At 42.4% G+C, this 25,681-nt stretch overlaps 1 protein-coding gene across 3 annotated transcripts in view; it reads left to right on the top strand.

Annotated features, from left to right (window-relative positions):
• Dapk1 (death associated protein kinase 1) overlaps nt 1–25,681 on the top strand; it is a 204,195-nt gene that overhangs the window by 132,194 nt on the left and 46,320 nt on the right. For all 3 annotated transcript variants that reach the window (XM_042686658.1, XM_042686656.1, XM_042686657.1), the window contains exons 4-16: nt 9,881–10,019; nt 11,506–11,635; nt 11,797–11,845; nt 11,933–11,959; nt 12,637–12,789; nt 13,322–13,367; nt 14,054–14,143; nt 15,390–15,482; nt 18,774–18,893; nt 19,559–19,657; nt 21,462–21,560; nt 23,388–23,486; nt 24,291–24,488. In XM_042686658.1, the coding sequence (XP_042542592.1) occupies nt 9,881–10,019; nt 11,506–11,635; nt 11,797–11,845; nt 11,933–11,959; nt 12,637–12,789; nt 13,322–13,367; nt 14,054–14,143; nt 15,390–15,482; nt 18,774–18,893; nt 19,559–19,657; nt 21,462–21,560; nt 23,388–23,486; nt 24,291–24,488 (1,342 nt within the window). The remainder of the gene's footprint in view (nt 1–9,880; nt 10,020–11,505; nt 11,636–11,796; nt 11,846–11,932; nt 11,960–12,636; nt 12,790–13,321; nt 13,368–14,053; nt 14,144–15,389; nt 15,483–18,773; nt 18,894–19,558; nt 19,658–21,461; nt 21,561–23,387; nt 23,487–24,290; nt 24,489–25,681) is intronic.

Here is a 25,681-nt window from a genome sequence, read left to right as displayed (position 1 = left end):
GTTGTGTAAGAGAGCAAGGAAGCCACTAGACTCTTTTAAGCCTGGCCCTGGATACTGATACAGCATCACTTCTCTGCTGTTCTCTTGGCCAAGCACCCAGAACCTGTTAGATTCTAGGCAAGGAGAAAGAGACTGCATTCTCAATGGGTAATATCAAATAATTTCAGCTGTCTTTATGCTACTAGAGTCTCAGAATGGACTACCAAGTCAGCAAGAAGATAGAGTCCCACTGCTATACTACTTTCTTCGTGGGGCTATGCAATACTGTTTTGGCTAAAGTACCCGACTCACCTCAATCCAGGTTTCTGTATCTTTTTCAAACAATTGACTGGGTCTGGAGCACGAAAGCCTATCACAGTATCACAGACCCAGTGAAGGCGATTCTAGAACATTCTTAAATCATTTCACTTGTATCTGGACTTGATTTTACAAGCAATTCGGGCCAGATGCATGTCACAGATTGGCTTATGTGTTGTTCTTGAGCAGTTGCAACCTGTGCTATATGAAGTCCTCAAGAAAAAAATGTTCTTGCATTTTAAAATGGTGGATGAGAAGCAAAGAAGGATGTGTAACAGAGTCAAGTAGTTGGAACTCTCATACAGAAAAAGTTTGACTTCTGTTGTAGAAGCACAATCAGATCAGGGTTACAGTGGTAGAATTCAGGTGCATAGAAGACATAATTTCTCAACTAGAACTGTCCCATTTGTAGGACCTGCAGCCCTGCAGGTTGATGACTGTGGCCCCTGTGTGTCAGAAGGTGCTGGTGTTTAAGAACATGCTCACCAGAGAAGAGAGGCCTTTCATTTGTAATGTTTGCCTGTTTCCATGGCATCCATCCTCCCTCATGGGCCAATCCCAGATCTTAGTGTAATGTCACTAAGAACAGAGCTGGGAGGAGATGAATATCATCTCTTGGGAGCCACAGCTTTCCACTCTGGGAAGTCTGGGGACTCAGTAGTATATGATCCTGCTCTCGGTTGATTCCAATAGAGACATGCCAGGGTTTGGAGAAGAAAAATAATATTAGTAAAAGAAAAAAAGAAAAATGTGCAAGTCTATCTCTCCAACTCCCAGGCAGCCAATTATTAATATCCACATGAGCACAGAAACATTAAGTACCTTGCCCTAGATTGTCAGCTACAGACACTCACCTGTTATTTTTATTGTTCTCACATTTCAATTAGAATAACCTTCATCGCTACAGAAAGATTAGCCTCAGGCTGTGATCCTCTCATCTCTGCTCCCAAATAGCTGGCCTTATAGGCATGAGCCACCCTGCCCAATCCAAACACAGGGTTCTTGCGTTGCGCTTGCCCACATTTCCTCACCTGTCTGCAACCATATTTGAAATTCTGTTCAACAGAATGTCACTTTAAGGAAAGCTAAAAGGCATGTGACCAGTTGAGAGGAAAACATTTGGAAAATTAGATTCAAAGTTTGATATCTGGAATGTGCAACAAACACAATTAAAATTTAAATCAGTGACAATCCAAATATAAATATAAATATAAAGTGCACACCTACTCAGATATGAATGCCAGTAAAAATGAAAGATTACCAGTGTCATCACTAAGCAAGAAATGTCTGATCAGATGTAAAGGTTTCTCCAGCAATTAGATTGGCCAAAAGTTCTACTAAGCAAATAACACAAAAATACTGATGAAGAATCTAAGTTGACACAGCATAATCTTTCATCATACCTACTCTGTGTCCCAGAAATTAGGTATTGGGTATGTATTTCAGGACCTAGGGAAACTCATCTGAGAGAATAACATGTTCACAAAGAACCATTGCCTTATAGCTGTGATATTGAAAATTTGGAAACAACATAGAAAGGATACCAGTCAAAGAATAGGTAAATAAACAGAACTGTATACCCAAGTGAAAATAATAGGTAGCACTGAAAAAGGGAGAGTAAGAGATCTATACCCATGGGTATCACAGTGTTAAAGTTACCAAATCGCAGCTCAACTCATACAGTTTCCATACCATTTGTGGTTCTACAAATTGCATGCATAAAATAAGGTTGTGTAGTTCAGAGGCTATATATAGAAATGTTCTGGAGGGCTGTTTACCACATTTCATAATACTGTCACCCTTACAACATGCCCAGATATACATTATTCACAAAGAGGTGTTTTTCCTCCCACATCACTAAGGCCCCACCATTCGACATAACAAGTTCCTGTCAGAAACAATCACATTCCAAAAGGTTTTTTCCTTTCTCTTTCTTATCTTCTTTCCTCCTTTCCTCTTCTTCCTTCCTTCCTTCCTTCCTTCCTTCCTTCCTTCCTTCTTCCCTTCCTTCCATTCCTTCTCTTCTATCTCTCCCTCCTCCTCCCTCCCTCCCCTCCCCCTCTCTCTTTCTCTCTTTTTCTTTTCTTCTCTCTCTTTCTTTCTCTCTCTCTCCTTCCTTCCTTCCTTCCTTCCTTCCTTTCTTTCTTCTTCTTCTTTCTTTCTTTCTTTCTTTCTTCTTTCTTTCTTTCTTTCTTTCTTTCTTTCTTTCTTTCTTTCTTTCTTTTCTTTCTTTCTTCTCTCTTTCTCTCTCTCTCTCCTTCCTTCCTTCCTTCCTCTTCCTTCCTTCCTTCCTTCCTTCCTTCCTTCCTTCCTTCTTTCTTCTTCTCTCTCTCTCTCTTTCTTTCTCTCTCTCTCTCTCTCCTTCCTTCTTTCTCTTCTTTCTTCTCTTCTTTCTTCTCTTCTTCTTTCTTCTCTTTCTTTCTTTCTTTCTTTCTTTCCTTCTTCTTTCTTTCTTTCTTTCTTTCTTTCTTTCTTTCTTTCTTTCTTTCTTTTTGTCATGGGGCCTGGGCATTGTCCCTGAGACACTTTGAGCCACAGTGCCACTCTTGGTTTTTGGTGGTTAACTGGAGATAACAGTCTCATGACTTTCTTGCCGGGTTGGCTTTGAACCATGATCCTCAGATCTTTTACCTCAGTGCTAGGATTACAGGCGTGAGCTATGGGCACCTGGCATCCCAGAAATTTTAACCTCAAAATATTTGCGCATTTCAGATATGTCTCACCTTTAACCAGCATTGTATGTGCTTTGGGGGAAATTTAAATGTGGAGGGCCTGCATTGAGTTGAGAAGGAAAATAGATGGTTTGAAGAATCTTTAGGTTTTGGGTTTGGGAATTTCGTTTGATTTTCATTTTTTGATGTTTTTAGTCTGGTACTGGGGCTTGAAATTGGGGTTTCGAACTCGTACTTGGCTTTTTGTTATGGTGGTGGTTGTTCAAGGCTGGTGCTCTACCATTGTGGCTATACCTCCACTTCCAGCTTTTTGCGTTTATCAGATTTGTGTGCCTGGGATGGCTTTGAACCTTGACCTTAAAACCTCAGCCTGGTCATCGGTTAGGATTATAGGTGGGAGCCTCTGGTGTCATGGGTGCTTGGTCAAGCCCTTCTTCAGGAAGCCCTGTCCAGTGGCTGACCAATGTAGAACATAGCATCAGGATCAGCAAATTTCTGTGAAGGCTCAGCCATGAAATACTGCCTGCTTTGTAGGCTGCACAGTCACTATGGCAACTATTCAACCGGGCTACTATCATGTGAAAGCAACCATACCTATCACGTAAATGACTAGGTAAGCCTGTTCTAATAAAACTTTATAACAAAAATAGGCAGCAGCTTGAATTTGGCTAGTGGGGAATAATATGCCAGCTTGTGATCCTCAGCCCAACCAGGTATGGTTCTCAGGTGTGGTTCTGTCTCCAAAGTTCTTTGTTGGTGGTTTTGGAGCTGATCTTGAGCTTGTCTTACCCTCTTTCTTTCTCCTTTTCCAATCTCTTTTATAAATTCACTTCTCAACACACACCTGCGCACACTTTTCCATTTCATTTTCCACCTCCTACTAACTCCAACCTGCCCCCACAAAGTGTGAGGTTTTCTTAACCTCAGCCAACAGAAATCTAGTTTTGCTCTTCCCTAGGCTTGATTACTTCATTCCCTGTTCATTTTCCTGCGGAGCCAAATCAACTCCATGGCTTCCTGACCACAGAGAACTAAGAACAAGTTGGCACTCCTAGAGTGAGGGACCAGGATCACAAAGTGACAGTACCCAGTGAAGACTGGGAGAAAAGGACACTGGTTGTCCCTCTAATTTTCTTTTTCTCCCTGGCTTTGCTTCAGATCTCACGTTGTCCTTTTGGCTGGTGACTTGTACTAGGATCTAAATGTTCAGATAAGCCTCAGAATATACTCATCCTCCTTCCTTCCTACACATGTAGCCTCCTTACACATACACTCCTCTTCCTTCCTCCTAGACACACACACACACACACACACACACACACACACACACACACACACACACACACTCCTCATCCCCCTCCCTACATAGAAACTCATCCTTCATTTCATGTCCTATTTTTCATTTATGACAATGCAGGCAGGCAGATGCTTTGGGTGTGAACTTCTGCTTATAAAATCTTTAGTCAGTCATTAGCCAAGATAAGTGAAGTAAGATTTATTTCAGTAGACATTTGGTAAGCATGGAATGGTAATATTTCACCTATTCAGTCTTTGATATCTTAAGAAGGTACACAGTGACTTGATCCTTTCCCACACCACCACTTTCATGTCATGTTCAGAACCTGAACTCAGCTGCTCATGGGGTTGTTGTTGAGCAAATTTTAACAAGGAAATTGGTCAGAACATTAGTACTTTTACTGTCTGTTACAAATGCTCCATTTTGCTTAAAAGAAGGAAGGTTGATGGAAGTACAGATGAGGAATCTATACTGGAGATTTCAAAGCAAGTTTAATGCCCTTCAGTAGGTCTTGGAATCAGAGAGCTTTTGATTCCTACACTAACATGGAATTTGTGTGAAATGCATGCTAATAAGCAGTTGCTGTTTCACTAAGAGCTGTTTCACCAAAGGAACATCTTTTACTACCAACAGAACCTTCCTCAAGGATAACCAGGCAGAACCTGATTAGGACACATTACAACATTAAAAACAAACTGGACCTCCCAGCTAGTATAGACAGGGAGCGGGTTCCAGAAACACACATTTTTTTTTTAAAGTCCTTCAGTTATTGTTATGGCCTGACTCTTAGTAAGAATTGCCCAGAACATGGCAGGACTTAGGATTCTGGACCACCTGGGTTCTTTATACCAACCACCCATTGAGTTGCTGTCTCAAGGATACTGTTATAACCTATTTTAATGTGATTATATTTACAAAGACCTTATTTTCAAATAAGAGCACAAGCCAGGTGCAGTTGGCTGGAATCCTGTGAGAGGATGAGATTCTGGAAGATTGTGGTTTTGAGCAGAAAAGTGTGCAAAACTCCATCACTGGAGGAGTAGTTCAAGAGATAGCGTGAAAGCCATGAGCAAGCAAGCCTAGTGAGAGTTCAAGGCCCTGAGTTCAGACTCCTGTGTCATTAAAAACAATCAGGATCGTGAGTTGTGAGGGTATTAAAAAAATCAACATAAATTATTTGTGTGTGCAACAGAATGGTTCAAACCAACTCACATCAGTAGTAACTTTCTACAAGCTGTAAAGAAAATATTATAGGATGGCTACAGCAACTCAGGAAGACCTGGAAGAAATGAAAGGGGAAGTAATTAATGTCGACATATATTTTTCTTTCTATCTCTGGCAGGTCCAGTGTTTGAACTCAAGGCCTTGTGCTTGCTAGGCAGGGGTTTTAGCACTTGGATGAGCCACACCCCTAGTCCCATTTTTTAAAAAAATAGGGTATTTTTGCCCAGGGCCAACCTAGGACCACAATCCTCATACACCAAGATGCCTAGCTTATTGGTTAAAATGAGGGTCTCACTAACTTTTTGTCTAGGCTGGCTTCAGCCATGATCTTTCCAATCTATGCCTCATAAACACCTGGGATTATAGACAAAAGCCACTGCATTCAGCCTAAAAAATTTTAAGTTATACTTTGGAAACCTCCTGTGAACAAATGGCTTATTTGTGCCCTGTTCAACAATTATTTTTAATTTAGGTCAAGAAAAATGGGATGGGAAAAGTATATCAGGTTGTGTCCTCAAGGCATAAATAATTTCTCCAAGCATTTTGACATGATTTCTCCTTTAAATATAACTTAGTGCCCCCAGGTGGAGTAAGGTGGTACCCAAATACCTCTTGACAATAACTCTAAATAAACTAAGATGTAAAATTCAGGGCTGTCTTTGAGGGCTATCTGCTGAGCTACCCTGAGCACTGGGGACAGCAGATCCTTTAACCAAGGGGACCAGGAGAAGGAGTATATAGGGAGGAAGAAGCTATATATATATATGAGGATGAGTGTTATGTAGGAAGGAAGGTGAGTATATAGTTGGAAGGAGTGTGTGTGTGTATAATATATATATATATATATATATATTATACACACACATACTCATATACACTCTATATAGCAGGAAGGAAGAAGAGGAATATATAGAGAAGAAGAGACAGGAAACAGGATGAGCACATAGGAAGGGAGGAAAGAGGATGAGTATATATGTATAGACGAAGCAAGATCAGTACATACAGAGGGCTTTCAGAGCTCCAGGGTTCCTGGACCTGTGGGACTGATGCTCTCTAATTATCCCGATGCTTAATTAAACAGCTCTTTCAGTGAAGCTTGGGATAGTATCATTTAGGTCTCAAATGAGAGCTTCAGGGAGAAGGATATGGAGGCTGCCTAGCCTGTGAAGGACCACTCCAGAGGTGGCACAGTCATTGCTGCGGTATCCTATTGGCCCAGAGCAGTCACAGGGTTTGCCCACAACTTAGAGGCCAGCCATCGATGCCTTGTCTTGGGTGAGGATGGTAAGATCTCAGTGTAGAAGGGTCCAGGGATGAGATTCCATTACGCCATCTTTGGAAAATACAGAGCACCACAGTGGGCAGGGCTGGGTCAGAGCCAGCTGGTCCAGGACACAAAGGGGTTTGTGTATCTGTCTACTCCAGTCATGACACCATGTGGGTGGCTTAAAATGATCCTGGGGAACAAGATACTTTAGGAATGGGCTTTGCAGAGCCTGTTGCTAGACATCCCAGTATAACACTGCTGCTATGGTTTGAAGCCACATAGGAAAAAAAAGCAGTATTTGCCAAGCACCAAGGACTTTACATGTCCTGGTACCTAGGACAACTCTATAAGCTGTGATTATCCCCCTTTATTTCCTTCCCACCCCTTCTTCTCCTTCCTTTCTCTTCTTCCCAGTGGCTCACCTGGACTACTGGACTAACCTGAGGAGGAGAGGAGAGCAGAAAGGGCTTTGCTACTGAAGCCTCTTTGGGCCTGGGCCCTGTTGTCTCCTGTGTCCTTCCAGTGTAGTGACAGTAGTTTCCAGGGTTGGGTTTGTTTCTTTGTTTGGTGTCAGACCAAAGGCTTGATCTCAGAGCCTGGACACTGTCCCTTAGCTTTTTCACTCATGGCTGGCTCTCTACCATTTGCAACACAGCTCTACTTCTGGCTTTTTCCTGGTTCACTGGAGATAAGAGGTTTATGGGCTTCTAGGCATGAGCCACTGGTGCCCAACTTAGATCCCAGGTTTTGGACTTCAGCTCAACCTTGTGCCAGACTTGGCGGTGCTGTACATTTATCTATTATCTTTGGTCCTCATAATCCTTAAAGGAAAAGGTCTTAGGAACTCTGTTTTTAGCAAATCAGGCACAGTGGAAAGGATAACCTCTGGGTCACTGGGCTAGCTGAGGAGACAGAAGTGAGATTTGAACCTGGACACACTAGCACACCATACTGCTTCTTTGTATAATGAGGGGCACGCCAGAGGAGGGTTGGGCACACAAACAGGATAGCACAATTTTCTTGGAGTCGGCTAGTTTGCCATCTCCCATTTTCTCCCCCTTTTTAAAATCCTCTTTATACTTGAAGAATTCCTTCTCCTCTTGTTTTTTTTCAGAGTAGTGCAGGAGAATGTCCCATTGTTACTTTAAGGTACCCCTGTGGAAGAGGGGAGAGAGAAGGGTTGATTTTGTTTCCCCAGAGCAATACTGAGTGTGCAGGGTGGAGGGGCAGGCACCGCATGGGTGGAGTCGATGCTCTCTGCAGGTCTCTGCTGTCCACTGGGCACACTTAGGTCATATCCAGAGAGGATGTCCATGCTTCATTCATGCCCAGGGCTCCTTGCCTCTGCCAGGCCCATGTGGCAGAGGCCCAGGGCAGGGAGAATCACACTACCTTCTGGGTGAACCACAGGGCAGTTTGGAGAAGGAACACTTGGAAAGAGCTTCTCTGCTTTTGGGGTGCTTGTTCGAAGTGCTGTTTCCTAGTCTCCACTCATAAAAGGGCTCACGCAGCAGTTTGGAAGGGAGCCCCAGAATCTGCATTGCCAAAGCATCTCCAATAGCTCTGAGGCCGGTGGAGCTTGACTTATGCAAGCAGGGCACAAGTGGTACATGTGTGTGTAATCCTAGCTACTCAGGAGGCTGAGATCTGGGGATCAAGGTTTGAAGCTAGCCTAGGCAGGGAAGTCTGTGAGACAGTTATCTTTAAGTAACCAGCAAAAAGCTGGAAGTAGAGCTGTAACACAAGTGGTAGAGCACCAGCCTTGAGTGAAAATGCTTAGTACCAGCACAAAAGATAAAAATGTGAATCTGCTCTCTTGTCATTACTGTTTAATCTCACGAACACCAGTTTTCTTATTGTGAGGAAATACAGAGTCAGTAGGTACAATGTGTATGGAACTTTCTTGTTGAAAGGAAGATAAAGAATGTAGAAGTTTTCTGCATAATTACACTTAATTATTATGTTGTGAGTGTATGGTTAAGTTTATAAAGATTAACTTACAAAAACCCTTATTAAAAGTTTCCTGTTATTTGCCATTAAGCACCGCTGTGGAGATTATAAGGGAATGTGTTCTCTCGCACATGGAATGAGAAGGTGTTGACTGCTTGCTGTGTAGCTGGCTGGCACTGATCTGTGGGCACAGCAATCACCAACAGAGGTGGGGGTCTGACAGCTGCCTGTATAGGCTTACACTCTGGAAGCAGACCAAATGAACCCTCAACCAAATATGTACATTTCGGTCTTATGTCATTACTATGTATGAGCTTCATAAGTCACATCTGCAACCGTGTGTATAAACAGATACCAAACCAAAATGTCCTTATGGGACTACCTCTTATAATGGGGCTTAACATTGATAACAGTGGAGATTATCAAGAGAAAATGATGCCAGGAGTGGCATGGCTCAGGATGTATTACACCCATAAAATGACATGCTGAATTGAAACATCTTTGTACAACTACTTACATAACAAAAAGTGACTTGTTTAATGCAGATTATGAACTTTCTGGGTTCTGATGGGAGAGGGTGATTTATTTTGTAAGTCTCATATGAAGTGGGCATTGATTGTGAATTAAGATCTCTAAGTGTGTCTAAATAAAATGTTTTAAAGCTATATTGTTGAGGTATTTTTTTTTAATCCTTCACAACTTTTCCTCTCTGCTCTGTAGCTTTAGTTGTGAACAAAGCACAATAAGAAAGTGGTCCCAAAGTGCTGAGTTTGGGCACAATGGCTCATGCCTATAATCCTAGCTACTCAGGAGGCTAAGATCTGTGGATCAAGGATCCTGGCCAGCTCAGACAGGAAAGTCCATGAGATTTTTAATTCTAGTTAACAACTAAAAAGGCCAGATGCATGGGTGTGGTTCAAGTGTTAAAGGGCCAGCCTTGAGCTAAAAACCTAAGGGACAGCTCCCAGGCCCTGAGTTCAAGCCCCAGTGCTGAAACACACCCCCAAACACTACCTAGATGCAAATTATCAGAGAACTGACTACAGACTTCATAGTGTCAGCAGATCTGTAAACTTTCTCCTTTGCCTCTGAGCAGGTCAGCAGTCTCTGAGAGCATGTGAATCACTGTGAAATAGACTAGTCACGACTAACCTCTGCTTCCTGTCTGCTCAGTGTTGCAGGTGGAGAGCTGTTTGACTTCTTAGCTGAGAAAGAATCACTGACTGAAGAGGAAGCAACTGAATTTCTCAAGCAAATTCTGAATGGTGTTTACTACCTGCATTCCCTGCAGATCGCCCACTTTGATCTTAAGGTACGTTGCTGAGACCAGAGTGGAACTTACGCCAGCTGCAAACTTTGTGATTTATTTGCTGAGAAAAAGTGAGACATCCGAACCAGATGTATTTCTTGCTTGTTTGGGCTTAACAGATGGGATTATTAATATAAATCATGATGCATATTAATTCTGCTGGGATGCTTGATTCTGTGGGATAGTGGCTTAAAATGAATAATTGCTCACAGGAATTATTGGAGAAAGCTCAGTGGGGTCTGTTAGCCAGCTCTTTAAGCTAAGTGCTCCCCTGAGTTAACCTGGAGTGCCCAGTAGCTGGCAGTTTCTAGCCTCTGGTGGCTATAGGAAACATTCAAGATGACTTGAGTTTTATTTTCCTGTTGATTGCTGAGATGTGGTTTGATCTTGACATTAGTTATCAAGCAAACTCCACTTTTAGATTGGTTGACTTATGTCTGTGCCCAGCTTGAGACAAGGCATTATGGGAGATGGAGAGAAGTGTAAGTCACATCCCCATCTACCATAGAGTCAGACCCTCTGTGGGAAGGAAAGACACTGGAGCAACAGGTAGTGACAGTGTTAGATTCAAATTTTGACTCAAGGAACTGAGAAGAAACATGGCAAAGCTTGGGTCAGATCGATGAATGAAAAAGACTGCAAAAGAAGGTTTTTCTCTACACTTCTAGCAAAGCTCTCAAGGACCCATTTGTATCTCATCAGTATTCATTAATCCGTGCCCCAAAGGTGGCTTGCTACCTTTCTGCTTGATGTCTTTGTTTCTGGTCCTATGAGCTGGGAAGGCTGAAGAATAAATACTCACAATGCAGTTCTCAGCAATGGAGGATGGGGAGATGCTGGACACTCCCCACTCCTCAGTGCTTCAGTTGAAATGATCCTGAGAGATCTCTTCTTCCTTCCCAAGTTTCCCAGCAGGACTGTACTACCACCTTGATACACCATAGCACACAGATTCCTTCCTTCCTTCCTTCCTTCCTTCCTTCCTTCCTTCCTTCCTTCCTTCCTTCCTTCCTTCCTTCCTTCCTTCCTTCCTTCCTTCTCCCCCTCCCTCTCCCTCTTCCTTTTCCTCCCTCCCTCCCTCCCTCCCTTTTTCTCTCTTTCTTTCTGCCCATACTATGGCTTGAACTCAGGGCCTAGGCACTCCCTGAGTTTTATTACTCAAGGCTAGTACTCTAACCACTTAAGCCACAGCTCCATTTCCAGCTCTTTGCTGATTAAAGTTAGAAGTCTCATGGACTTCCCTGGGTAGGCTGGCTTTAAACCTTGCTCCTTAGATCTCAGCCTCCTTAGTAGTCACCAGTATAAGTCCTAAATTTTTATCTCACACTTGCTTCTGTGAGAGCCTAAACCAAAACATTTTTGCCCTACTAGTCTCTTGCAACTACCTTTTCTTTCCCTACTTTTTTAGGAATAAGAAGGAACTATTTCGTACTCTTGTGTCAACATCATAATATATTATAGTTTTTTTTTAATCTCTCTCTTTTTTAAGCCTGAGAACATAATGCTTTTGGATAGAAATGTCCCGAAACCTCGAATCAAGATCATTGACTTTGGTTTGGCCCATAAAATTGACTTTGGCAATGAATTCAAAAATATATTCGGGACACCAGAGTTTGTTGGTAAGTTCCTTTGTTCTTTCCCTTGATCATTTATGTCTCATAAATATAACACTGACGGAATGTAAGATTATTTCTATGGTCCACATTTTTGATCGCTACATGAAGATAAATCTCTTGGTTTGCTTCCTTCCCAGGATAAATGATTGTTTATTTCTCCTTAGCTCCTGAGATAGTCAACTATGAACCACTTGGTCTTGAGGCAGATATGTGGTAAGGAGCATGTCCTTAATGTTGCTATCTTCCTGATATATTTTACTGTTCTTCTGACATGTCTTTTTGTTTTGTTTTTGTGTCTAGGAGTATCGGAGTAATAACCTATATTCTGTAAGTACCAAAATCCACAGACTCATTCATTCTTTTCTTTGAGGTCATATTTTTAATGTGTCATGTTGATCTCTTCAGTTTGAATATGCTCAATGAAATGAATTCATGTCACACTCCCAAAGCATGTTTAGTTTATAATAATTGTCTCTTAATTAATCATTCCAAACGATAGAATAATTGCTATAAGACAATATGTTATCATTATGAAAAAATAGGATGAGGAGGTTTTATTTTAAATTACTAGATGTTATGTATTCATGTATTTGCTTATTTTGTGCCAGAACTAGAGCTTGAATTCAGGTCCCCGGTGCTGTCCCTTAGCTTTTTCTTCAAAGATGGTACTTACAAGGCTTGAAGACCCATACCTCTGCTTTTGGCCTCACAGACTTTCCTGCCCAGCTGACTTCAAACTTCTCTCCTCAGATCTCAGCCTCCTGAGCAGCTAGAATTATAGGCATGAGCCACTAGGCCAGATTAACTTTGTAAATGAATCCTTTACATTAAGATAGCATTTTTGGCCCTGACAGTTAAATACCTAATGAAATGTAACTGAATTTTAATGTGCCTGGTCAGGTACCAGATTCTGATCTTTTCTAGGCTGTATTTACCAGATTTTATGGGGGAAAATTATAGCATAAGGGGAAATCACTAATGTTTTGTACCCTCACTTTTCTTAGTCTAAGTGGAGCCTCCCCATTTCTTGGAGACACTAAGCAAGAAACATTAGCAAATGTATCTGCTGTCAACTATGAATTTGAGGAAGAATACTTCAGTAATACCAGTGGCCTAGCCAAAGATTTCATCAGAAGACTGCTGGTCAAGGATCCAAAGTGAGTGTCCACTATTCTACTATGCTCAGCCATAGCCTTAGGTGGCCAGGGACCAGCACTGTGGTATTCAAGGTCACCGTGTCGGGGCTGGGAAGGTGGCTCAGTGGTAGAACGCTTGCCTTGCATGCCTGAGGCCCTGGGTTCGATTCCTCAGCACCACATAAGCAAAAAGCTGGAAGTGGCGCTGTGGCTCAAGTGGTAGAGCGCTAGCCTTGAGCTGAAGAGCTGAGGGACAGTGCCCAGGCCCAGAGTTCAGGCCCCACGACCAGATCCAAAAAAAAAAAAAAAAAAAGGTCACCGTGTCTATTTCAGCTAGTCCTAGCTGAAATGCCGTGGGAATGAAGGCCTTCAGAAAATGCACTGAGAGAGCCTTTTAACTCTGCACACATAATGAAATAGTCAAAAGGAGTTTAATGTTTTCGGCTTTTACTCTTCAAGTAGCCTTTGACTGTATTTTTCTCAGAGTGACAATATTGGTGATTGCTGTTATGGTAACGACAGTTTTTCTCTTCCTCTCCCCCCTCCTCAATAGGAAGAGAATGACAATTCATGATAGCTTGCAGCATCCCTGGATCAAGGTAAGCTGTAAGCTATGGTGCTCTTCAAAATTATTTTCTAAGTGACCTCCTAAATTCCTTCTACTAAGCTCCATCTCTAAGTACAACCAGATACTCACCACCAAGTCTTTAGAATGAGTCTTTGAGGAACATTTAAGATGATCAGTACAGATCAAACTCACGGAATCCATAAATGGACCTCATAGAAGTAGGTTAGAGGCAAGTAATGATCTCTTGGCTTTGGTGAGTTCCCAACAGTTGCCTGAGCTCCTCTCAAGGCTGCAGCCCAGTACCTGAATACATCTTTCACACAAAAGGCAGTAACAGGAATTTGAATGCTATAGGAAAGCAGCACTGAGATCCTTCCCAGGTCAAAACTACTTAAGGATGTCCAAGTGAGTCCTCCTGAGTCTTGCCATTCCCAAACTATCAGTGTGGCAAGCTGTAATTTAATTTGGCTGCCAGCTCAACTTCTCCCCAAGAAGACTCGGTGTTTATGCATGATATCACACCCTAGCTGTTAAGAGTCAGCCTGCTGAGGCTAGGATTCTAGATCTTGCATGTTTTCCCAGCTTGGTGTGCTATTTTAGGAAGGTTAACTGTGTAAGCCTATGGGAGTAATGAGAGGCTAGGGGAAATTGTCAGATAACCCATTTCTATAATGGGAGAACTCTTAATTTTTTTTTTTCCTTGAACTTCCATTTCAGCCTAAAGATACACAGCAAGCACTTAGTAGAAAAGCATCAGCAGTCAACATGGAGAAATTCAAGAAGTTTGCAGCCCGGAAAAAATGGAAAGTAAGATTGGAAAGAAAGGATTCATATAGTCTCTTTCTTCTGCATAAATCTGTGCCATCAGGGCTCATCTCTTCTGATATTGACAATTAAAAAAAAATCTAATTTTTAGAAATTCACCTTGTAATCTTCTGCACTGTCATTTTATTTTCAAAGATTAAAAACTGTATTTTATTCCTATTCATTCTTTCCAATGTAAATTTGTATTTTCTTTCATCAAACAAAACTATTCCTTACTACACTATGTCTTCATAGCTATGGTAGTTACATGAGTACATGTGTTTATTAAATTTAGAATTGAGCAGGAGGCTAAGATTTGAGGATCATAGTTTGAAGCCAACCTGGGCAGTAAAGTTTGTGAGACTCCTATCTCCAAATAACCACGAAAAAAGCTTGAAGACAAGCTGTGCCTCTAGTGGTAGAGTCCTGGCTTTGAACAAAAAAGCTCAAGGATAGCACTGAGTTCAGCATTGTGAAGCAAAAAACCATTGAGAGTGTGAGGCCTTGAGTTCTAGCCTCAATACTAGCACAAGAAAAAAAAAATGCCAAGATGTCTGCAGGGGTCCTTGACTGCTTCCACAGCTATATGCGTTTTTTTTTTTGTTGTTGTTTATTTGGTTGTTTTTTTTGGTTGTTGTTGTTTTTGTCAGTCATGGGGCTTGAACTCTGAGCCTGGGTGCTGTCCCTGAGCTCTTCAGCTCAAGGCAAGCAATCTACCACTTTGAGCTGCAGTGCCACTTCCGGTTTTCTGGTAGTTAATTGGAGATAAGAGTCTCCTGAACTTTCCTGACCGGGCTGACTTTGAACTGTGATCCTCAGATCTCAGCCTATTGAGTAGCTAGGATTACAGGCCTAAGCCATTGGCACCCAGCTATATATGTTTTAATAAGCACATTTCTACCTTTCCTGGATCAGAGGATTCTGAGTCTGTCCCCTAGCATGCTGGACTTTCCCAAGGGAACCTGTTCAGGGCTTGTCACAATATTGTCATCTTCCTCAAAGGATAGAAAACAATGCATGGAGGCAGAGGGTCCACAGCTTCATAATGAAATGCAGAGAACCTGTCTCTCCTATATTCTTGACTTGTAAGACCTTTAAAAAGACCTTTACTCTTTTATCAGATATAGTCCAATCTGCTTCAAGATCACTGCCTGATAAAAGCATGCTGTCCTTAAGAACACATCTTAAAGGCTGTGTTGTCACTATCCTCTCTCCTGACTTTTTATGTCTTTTCGTTTCTTTATTGAAGCAATCTGTTCGCTTGATATCCCTGTGCCAAAGATTATCCCGGTCGTTCCTGTCCCGAAGTAACATGAGCGTGGCCCGCAGCGATGATACTCTGGTAAGCAGATCTGGTTGCTTCAGCCAGCTTTCTTGGTGCTGTGGATTTGTAATGTTTAAGATACCCTGTGTGTTTGACAATCCAGAAAACCTCAAGCCCTGGAAATGTCAGGCCTGTGCTTATTCCGTTCTAGCTGGAGGATTTGCCATTACCTTGCGTCTTACCTTCCCTTTTCACCTTGATTTGGTTGGCAATATATCTACCACCACCTTCTTACCTGTCTCTACCACACAAACACACCACACTGCACTCTACCACACACAACACACCAAAACACGCACCACACACATACCTACACTAGACCTCTTTTATCACACACAACATATACAAACACCACATACACATTACATATATACCATGAATACACACCACACATACACCAGACAGACATACCATACACAAAGCACACATTACACATACCATACAATGCATAACACACCATACATATCACACACCACTCATCTGCGTACCATATATATACCACATACCACACACACACTGCAAACATATGGTACACAGACCCTGTATATACCCCTGCACACACATACACAAACACCCACACACATTCATTTTCTTTCTCTGTCCCTCTTTTCTCTCTCTGGTAAAAGAGATGCTGGCTAGGACAAGAGGGAAGAACTCATTCTAATTTACATAAATTAAAATGAGACCTCTCAATTGGCGCTAACATAGGGCTTCTAGGATCATAGTAGTACAGAAGTGGCATATGGTCCCTATCCCCTTCTCTCCCACCAACATGAAAGGAAAATGCCCAGCTGCTGAGTGATGAGGCTTATGTTAGACCAGAGGCCAAACTCACTTGGTTTATGGACATGGTACTGACAGCCCAGATCCCCAGACAACAGCACCACTATTTCTCCCAGCCCAAACTGAAACCTAATCACAGATGAGCTCCTCAGATATGAGTAGACATAGCTAAATTTGATGAGGCTTTTCCCTGACAGACAAGAGGGTTTTGTTTACTTGGGAGGTAAAGAGTCCCCACAGAAAAGGCAGGCATGGAGGTTCTGTGGGAACCACCCTGCCCTGTAACTGAATCACCAGCATTTCCTGGGAGGCACAGGGGACTATACGTACACTAGTCAGCACACACCTGCTCTTGTTTTCTTCTCAAGCTAGTAACTGCTTCGCCAGGGCTCCAGCTCTAGCTTTGTGTGGAGTAAGAAACAGATTGGAGAGGTTAAAGAAAGAAAAATAGATTTTTCAAAAAGAAGTAGGAAGAGAAGTAAGTAAGGAAGAGAAGAGAAAGGCTTGCTTGGGAATGCATTGAGCCAGGGGAAAGATGACAGCTATGAATCTGAGCAGGATAATGAGAGTAACTAAAGACTGTAAATTATAATCATATTGAATAACCAGTTTGGAGAAATACATGTCACTGTGAAAAGTTTAGGTTGAAGAGACACCCAGGTGTCAGGATCCCCTTCCAGAGGTAGATTCCTTCCCTGCCCTGCACTGCTAATCCCAGGGGAACCTCCGACAAGTAATTTCATCCTTCGGGTTTGCTCTGTTTTTTTTGGACTTCCGCCCCCATGCAAATAACTGATTCCTAGTTATCCACTGGGATTGAGATAGAAGCAGAACCTGTGGTGTTCTTAAAGATGCGTCCTGCACACAAATAAATGAGCAGATTCCTCATGGAGTGCGTCTGAATTCAGGAAAAAGAGTTTCAGCAAAGCTTTTTCCATTCTGCCCTCCCAAGCACACACTCAGCCTCTGGGCATACCTTTACTTACTTGAAAATATTAATAGCCATTACTGTATGTTTATTAGCCCAGAATTTAATTTGTTTGGGATTTTTTCCGCCCCTAGTTTATTTCTTAGTGAGTTTTTTGTGCCGGGCAGTTGGTACTGGGATTTGAACTCACTCAGCTTGCTCAGTTAACATTCTAACACTGGAGCCATATCTCCAGTCTTACTTTTTGCTCATCATTTTTGGAATAGAGTATAGGGAACTTTTCTGCCCAGGCTGGCTTTGAACCACAATCCTATAGATCTCAGCCTCTTCCTCAGTAGCATTATAGGCATGGACCACTGGTACCTAGCTAATTTCTTACTTTCAATGTATTGTATTTTAGAAATACAAGGTGGAAAAGATTAACAAACTTCTTATTTAATATTTTGTAGTTATTTATATTCAGAAATATATAAGTTGTGCTTCCTTTGGCCCCTGCTGCTTTTTTTTTTAATTCTTCCTATTTAGGAGCACATGTATATACAGGAAGGAATATATTTATATAGAGAGGAACTGGCATAGACAAAAATGTATAGGATTCTATCTCAACTATAATAGCTGGATGTGATGGTGTGTGGTGTCACCTCAGCTGTGTGAGAAACATAAATAACAGTATTCATGGTTCAAAGCAAGTCTGGACATAAAGTAAAACCCTACTTCAAGTATACTCAGACCAATAAATGCTGAGCAGGGGGCAGGGGTGGGGGAGGGAAATGGCTCAAGTGTTAGTGTTTGCCTAGCACGCACAGTGCCCTAGGTTCAAATCTCAGTATTGCCAGGGGAAAAAAGGATAAATAATTAGAACATCTCCAAATTGAGACTTTTTCAAATATACCATTCCCTGATTCTGTGGTTTGTCTTCTTTTTTCTCTCTTTCTGTCCCTCCTTCCCTTCCTCCCCCTGTCTTCCTCCTCTCTCCCTCCAATTCCCTCCCTCCCTCCCTCCCTTCCTTCCTTTTCTTCCTTCTCTTCCTTTTCTTCCTTTCTTGATATTGTGGTTTGAACTCTTGGCCTTGCACTCTTGCTTAGCATTTTCCACTCAAGGATGGTGCTGTATCAATTGAGCCATTCCTCCACTTCTAACTTTTTGCTGGTTAATTGAAGATCTGTCTGGGTGGACCATTTTTGAACTGCAATATCCTCAGAGCTCAACCTCCTGAGTACCTAGGATTGAGACACCACTATTCAGCTTTTTATTTTCTTCACATTGGTTCTGGAACTATATATTAACAAATTCTGAAGATAAACAGAAAAAGGTTACTGGTCATTACTGTTGTTCAAAATCTGAATCTTGAAAGCTGTTTGCTGTCTAGGTTACAATGCAGGTGACATAAGGTTCAGGCAGGTGGTAGTGGTTTGCCACATGGAAAGGGCAAAATTTTACCTTCCAGTTCCTTTCATGACCATGCAGATGGGGAATCCAATGTCTTACTTCCTCCAGATTTCACCTTTAGCTAGTGTGTACTCATTTCTCTTATGCTGATAAGGTAAGAGGTTCTTGGCCAACAAGCTCATGCTTGTGTTTCTTGATGTCTGGCTCAGGATGAGGAAGACTCTTTTGTCATGAAAGCCATCATCCATGCCATCAATGATGACAATGTTCCAGGCTTGCAGCACCTTCTGGGCTCATTGTCCAACTACGATGTTAACCAACCCAACAAGGTAGGATTTTCTTCTCCCTGGGCTGGTGGGTGGGTATGTCACTGTGACAGTGAACCTTCAAGTCCCATCTTGAAAGTCATTAGAATGCTTTTCATCCTCCTTTTCATTTGGAACTATGGGACAAAACCCACTCCTGTTAATTTTAACTTGAGTTACACAGAAGGGCTTCTTACATCTAAAGCTTTCTTTTATTCTCCAACTGTACCGCAGCCCCTGACGTGTGTGTGTGTGTGTGTGTGTGTGTGTGTGTGTGTGTGTGTGTGTGTGTGTAAGCGCGCGCGCATGCTCAGGGCCTGGAAGCTGCTCTTTACTTCTTTGCTCAAGGCTGGCACTGTACTACTTGAGCCATAGTTGTACTTCCTGATAGGGCTCACTATGAACTTTGACCGTCAGAGCTCAGCCTCCTGATTACAGACATGTGCCACTGGGCCCAGCTACCCCTGACATTTTGGACCTTCCCATCTTGAAAATGACAGTGTCACTTTTGATTGTGAATCCAAAGGGGAGAGGGACTGCTTGACCCTCTGACTGTCTCTCTTTCTGTCAGACAGCCACAACTCAGTTTGTAGAGACCCAGGAGATTTGTGGGAACAATGGTGATAAGTTTGGGCTTTTTCTTTCTTCCTAAACCTGAAAAAATCATACTTGCTTCTCATCTTTTCCAGCATGGGACTCCTCCATTACTCATTGCTGCTGGCTGTGGCAATATTCAGATACTTCAGCTACTCATTAAGAGAGGATCAAGAATTGATGTCCAGGATAAGGTGAGTTCTAACTTATTGAAAAGGAATTCTTATTTTATGTGTTTCTAAATGGCTCCTGATCACAGGGGTCATAGAAGGCAAATATGCCCTAATTTGTTTCTGTTTCCTGTAAAGGAATGTGTATTGCTTAGACAGTTGCTCAGTGTGGCACTTGTGTTAGGAAAAGACTCTGATTTCTCTGGTCCTGGGCCCTGCAGCTTCATATCAGCATTTCTTTGTTCATCCTCTCGACTGTCCTCTTTACTGACCAAGTTTTGTTGAAAGGTTTTGAGGTCACACTTGGAAAGGTTTTCATTATTTGATTAATATAGTAGAAATGCTCTTGCCTATATATTTATTATACACTGAATTAAGTTGACACACTTGGAGGTTTAGCTCACTTTCGAAGTATAAATAATACCATTAACAATTATGATCATTGCAAGCAGCTGTTCTCAGTTGCCATAGGCTTTTGTTATTGTTATTGTTGTTGTAGCACCAGGCTTTGAACTCAGGGCCTTACACTTGCTAGACAAAAACTCCACCACTTGATCCATGACCCCAGCCTATGCAATAGACTGTCAACATGGGTCCATCTCACCCTATCCAGTATAGTCAGCCCTGCCTATCCACGGGCTATATAACCATTGATTCAACCAGTTGTAGATGGAAAATATCAAGGAAGAAAATTCCAGGAAGTAGTCCTTGTTATTCTGTAAATAATATGGTAATTTTTCCATCCTGTTGACTGTTCTGAGTAATCTCGACTTGATTTAAAGTATATGTGAGGCTGTGTATGGGTTATATGCAAATAATACACCATTGTAGAAGGTAATTGAGCATACAGAAAAATAGAACTTGAGGGGATGGAGGAGGTCGGGAAAAGATGGTGGAGAACACGGGAAGGGATGACATTGATAACATGGATTGCACTCATAAACTGACAGGTTAGGGGTGGGAAGGTGGCTCAGTGGTAGAGTGCTTGCCTTGCATGCATGAGGCCCTGGGTTCGATTCCTCAGCACCACATAAGCAGAAAAAGCCAGAAGTGGAGCTGTGGCTCAAGTGGTAGAGCGCTAGCCTTGAGCTGAAGAGTTGAGGGACAGCACCCAGGCCCAGAGTTCAGGCCCCATGACTGGCAAAAAAAAAAAAAAAAATCAAAGAAACTGACAGGTTAAAACTGAAACCTCTTTGCCCAACTGCTTAAACATTAAAACAAAGAAAACAAAAAAGTGGGGTGAAGGGTAGACTTTAGCATCTATGGATTTTGGTATATCATGGAGAGTTCTGGAATCATCCTCTGCAGGTACTGAAAGCTGACTCTACAAGGAATGTTAATAAGAGGTTGAAATGAGAGTTTTACATTATTAAAATAAATAAAAGTAGAGCCTGGAATCCTGGCTACTCAGGAGGCTGAGATCTGAGAATCACAGTTCAAAGCTAACCTGGGCAGGAAAGTTTGCGAGACTCTTATCTCCAGTTCACCACCAGAAAACCAGAAGTGGAACTGTGGCTCAAAATGGTAGAGCACTAACCTTGAGCAGAAGAGCTCAGGGATAGTGCCCAGGTCCTGAGTCCAAGCCCCATGATGGACAATAATAATAATTATAATACTAATGACAATAAATTGATCAATAAGTAATAACGTTAGTTTCAAAGGTATTAGGGAGAAACCCGTGCTGAACTTACTCTATTGCAACACTTTTGACAACTGTGGTGAAGTTGTCAGAACCAGTGCTTCCTCTGGCTTGTGGCCTCCTAGGAATGGACACATGCATTCATATCTGGGAGCTCTCTAGACATATGACTGTGTTGGCTTCATGCAGGGTGGATCCAATGCCATCTACTGGGCCTCTCGTCATGGCCATGTGGATACTCTGAAATTTCTCAATGAGAACAAATGCCCTCTGGATGTGAAAGACAAGGTAAGGCCTCTACTCTTTAGAGAAAATAGTAAAAGGATACATTTTAGTTCTGGTCTACCAGAACTAAAGAATAAGGACCTTAAGAATTCAGGATAAAACCCTCCTGCAGATAATTTAAGGTAGAAGTTACTTTGTATCCGTGGCTCAATCTAATATTAAAAATCTGCCTTAACTTGAAATCTGTAAAATTGTTACCATAAAATGCAAGTAGCGAATTATCTGCCATATCACAAGCTCTCTATTGCAGATGTTCAGATTCACTGTGCTGTGGAAGCGCCTACCATTCTCATCCTCTTTTCTGTGGCTCACCAATCTGAGTTTACACATCACTGGCACTAGTAGATTAGATTAGTATGGTGATCACATAAAGTAAGGATTTGGAGTACATAGGAAGGTTTCCCGTTTATCAAGTGACATTAATATATGTTCATTTTATTCAGTCTGTACCAGAATCTTGTACACTAATTGGCATTTCTGGAACCAGACTCAAGCTAGGATTCCTACCTTTTCATTCATTAGTCATTCTACTGTATATTATTTCTCTGCTTCCAAAGCTCATTGCTGATGTTTAGTCAAGGTGGCCATATGTGATTTCATAGGTCATTCACTAAACCATGTTCACTGAACCATAGTTTCTATCACTGAGACAAAACCCCCGAGGGTATCAATTCAAAAGGAGGAAAGGTTTATTTTGGCTCATGGTTCTAGAAGTCATGGTTCATGGCCAGTAGCTCTATTGCTTTTGGAAAGCTGTGGTTTGGAGTGTGTGACGGGACAAAACTGTTCACTTCATGACACCTGGGAGGCAAAGAGGAAGAAAAGCAGAGGCCAGAGTTTTAATATCCCTTTCAAAGGCATGCCCCCAGGGACAACTTTAAGGCCAAAGACATGAACTAGCCCCCACCCCCTATAGGCCACATACCACCCAGCAGTACAGCACCACAGGTAGGTAACAAGCATTCAACACATGGGCCTTTAGGAGACATATAAGATTCTTACCCATTCACAAATTTGTCACTGCAGTTTTCTGGCATTTGGTAATCAAATAACTTGTTCTGACTACTTTAAGTTAGTTTATTTTGACTTTTTTTTTCAAGGGAAGATTGAAGTATCTTAAAGGAGGTACACTTATTATTCACTAATAAAATTAGTTGTATGAGCAGATTCTTTAAAAATCTCCCAAGAATGTAGGAAATAACTAGATCCCCCAAACATCCACGGACACAAGAAACCTGTTAATAAATAAAACTGTACATTGAAGTAACTGCCATTTGGTGAACCTAATAGTAAAAGCAGAATTATTCGGTGTATTTTTAGAAAGAGAGGAAGGAAGGGAGGGAAACAAACAGGTAATACCAGTGATTCATACCTATACTCCTGGATACTTGGAAGGCTGAGAATGTGGGCAACCATAGTTCAAGGTTCAAGACCAGGCAGAGCAGAAACGTTCTCAAACACTTGTTCTCAACCCCTAGCTGGACTCCATAGTGCATACCTATTATTCTAAGCTACATGAGGCTAAGATGAGGAGGATTAGAGTACCAGGCCAGCTGGGATAGAAAAGTTCAAGAGACTCCCATCTCTATGGAGGGAAGGTGGGTACACTGACAGGTACCTGTGGATGCAAAGCCCATAGTAGGCACATGCCTGAGGGACAAGGAGACCATAGCTCAAAAATAACAATTGGAGAAATCAGGGCTGCTTCTATGGCCTGAAAGAGAGGACAAAACGCCTTACCAACGGGAAGAGTGTGGACCAGCCATGCTTGAGAGGGGGCCCTGTGCTGTGTTCTCCACAGCCCCTCTGAATGCTCTGCTTCCTTTGCAGTCTGGAGAGACAGCCCTCCACGTGGCCGCTCGCTATGGCCATGCCGATGTGGTCCAGCTTCTGTGCAGCTTTGGCTCAAATCCCAATTTCCAGGACAAGGTGGGTCGTGACTGCTGCTGGGCTCACCCCCTCTGCTCTCTGCATCTACACACGGGCTGCTGAGAGTACCGTGGACTCCTTTGGAGTCAGGTTCTTGTTGTCTATTACTGAGACAGGTTCTCACATGCAGTGCTGTAACTTTCCCATGTTCTCCCTAAGTTGCATACCCAATTGTAACCACACCCCGTCCCACTTGTCAGAGATAGAATTGGGTCTGTTGAGGTGGACTGGAAACATCCAGACCTCAAGGTCCCGAGCAGTTTCCTTGATTCCTTAGAATATAGTTATCCTGAGTTCCTTGTCAGAGCAGTGACTGTCCTAACTCATCTTTGTCTTCCTTCCATGTCAGAAATCTTGGAGGCTGAACATTGCTAGACGAATTCTTGCTCAGAGAAATGTTCTCTCCTCCTATTAATAGGTTCAGATAAAGTTAAATGAAGGCAATTCTGCAAGCAAGATGCTATAAAGCTACCCACATGGAGGCCCTATTGTTTAGGAAAGCTGAGCTCAGGGTTCCAGTGGGCTCCCGAAAGTCATTTGACAGTAATGTGCTGAGAAAGTCAAATTCATGCAACGCTAAGTATTCAGGAAAGAGAAGAAGGATGAAATATTGGCCCTGTTCTTAATCACAGTGGCTCACTCTGGTGTAATTATTTCAGATGAATATTTCTCCCCTTAGCTGTGATCGCCTTCTCTCCACACCCTTGATCTGCCCTTGCTGCAGGATTTGACTGGGGCTGACCCTACCTTGTACTTTTCCCCCATGGATGCATTCTCTTCCTCTGTGCCCTTGTGTCTGGTTAGGAAGAAGAAACCCCCCTGCACTGTGCAGCCTGGCACGGCTACTACTCGGTGGCCAAATCCCTTTGCGAAGCAGGCTGTAACGTGAATGTCAAGAACCGAGAAGGAGAGACGCCACTGCTGACAGCCTCGGCCAGGGGCTACCATGACATTGTGGAATGTCTGGCTGAACATGGAGCTGACCTCAATGCCTCTGACAAGGTGATTAATGGGCCACACATACCGAGAATTGATCTGGGGATCTGGGGATTTGTATCTCTGAGATAATCAAGTATTATTATTAATTTTCTTGTTTGGTCAGGGACCACTACTTCATGTTTGCTAAGTAGGTACTGTACCTCATGAACCACACCTTCAGCTCATTTTGCTTTATCTTTAAGATAGGATCTTCTCTTCTGGCCTCATCCTTCGGGGAATCTCGATCCTCCTATTTTTGCTTCCTGCTGTAGCTAGAATGGCAGGCACATACTTCTCTTGGTTGAGAACTATTTGTCCAGGCTGACCTCCAACCATGATTCTCCCAATCTTTATCTCCTAAATAGCTAGGTGTGTGCCACCTACTCCAGGCTAATGACGATTTCTGTTTTTTGTTTTAGTCATGTATATTCATATGTGGCTTTTTTTTTAAAAAAAAAAAAAACCAAAACTGAGGAACTGGTCAAGATATTTTGTTTCTTTCGCAGCTTTAGAGCAGGTACCATGATAACTGAATCTGACATTCCTCAGTGGGGATTTAAACTGGCAGTGTAGTGTTTATTTTCAGATTCACAAAGAAAGAAGGTGGTTTTGTTAGACAAACTCTTGTCTGACAGTTGTAGACCAGGTGTGTTCTTTTGGCCTAAGCAAATTCAGCATAATGTTTTTATGATGAACTTGTACTTAAAATGAGGCTGTGGCTGTGATGTAGCTGTAGCCAGTTAAAGTTAGGATTCAGTTACTTTAGTAACTTGGTTTGTGAAGTCTTGTCCTGGTAGGGAACAGTGGTTCTCAAGGCGGACTGTGTGTGTGTGTGTGTGTGTGTGTGTGTGTGTGTGTGTGTGTGTGTGTGTGTGTGTGTGTGTGTGTGTATGCGTGCGCGCACACACACATGCATGCATACACCAGTCCTGAGGCTTGACTCAGGGCATGAACCTTGTCCCTGCTTTTTCACCTAAGGCTGGTACTCTACCACTTAAGCCACAGCTACTTTTCTGGCTTTTTTGATGGTTAATTGGAGATAAGAGTCCTCAGGACTTTTATTCATGGACTGACTTTGAACTGTGATCCTCAGATCTCACCTTCCTGAGTAGCCAAGATTACAAGTGTGAGCCACTAGCACCTGGCTGTCCCCAGAGACTTGGTAATATCTGGAGACTTTCTTTTTGGTCACAACTTGGGGAGGGATGGTACTGGAA

This window comes from Dipodomys spectabilis, unplaced genomic scaffold (assembly GCF_019054845.1).
Source record: "Dipodomys spectabilis isolate Male_0828 unplaced genomic scaffold, ASM1905484v1 ptg000098l, whole genome shotgun sequence".
NCBI lineage: Eukaryota > Metazoa > Chordata > Mammalia > Rodentia > Heteromyidae > Dipodomys > Dipodomys spectabilis.
This window is presented reverse-complemented; position numbering and strand designations above follow the sequence as displayed.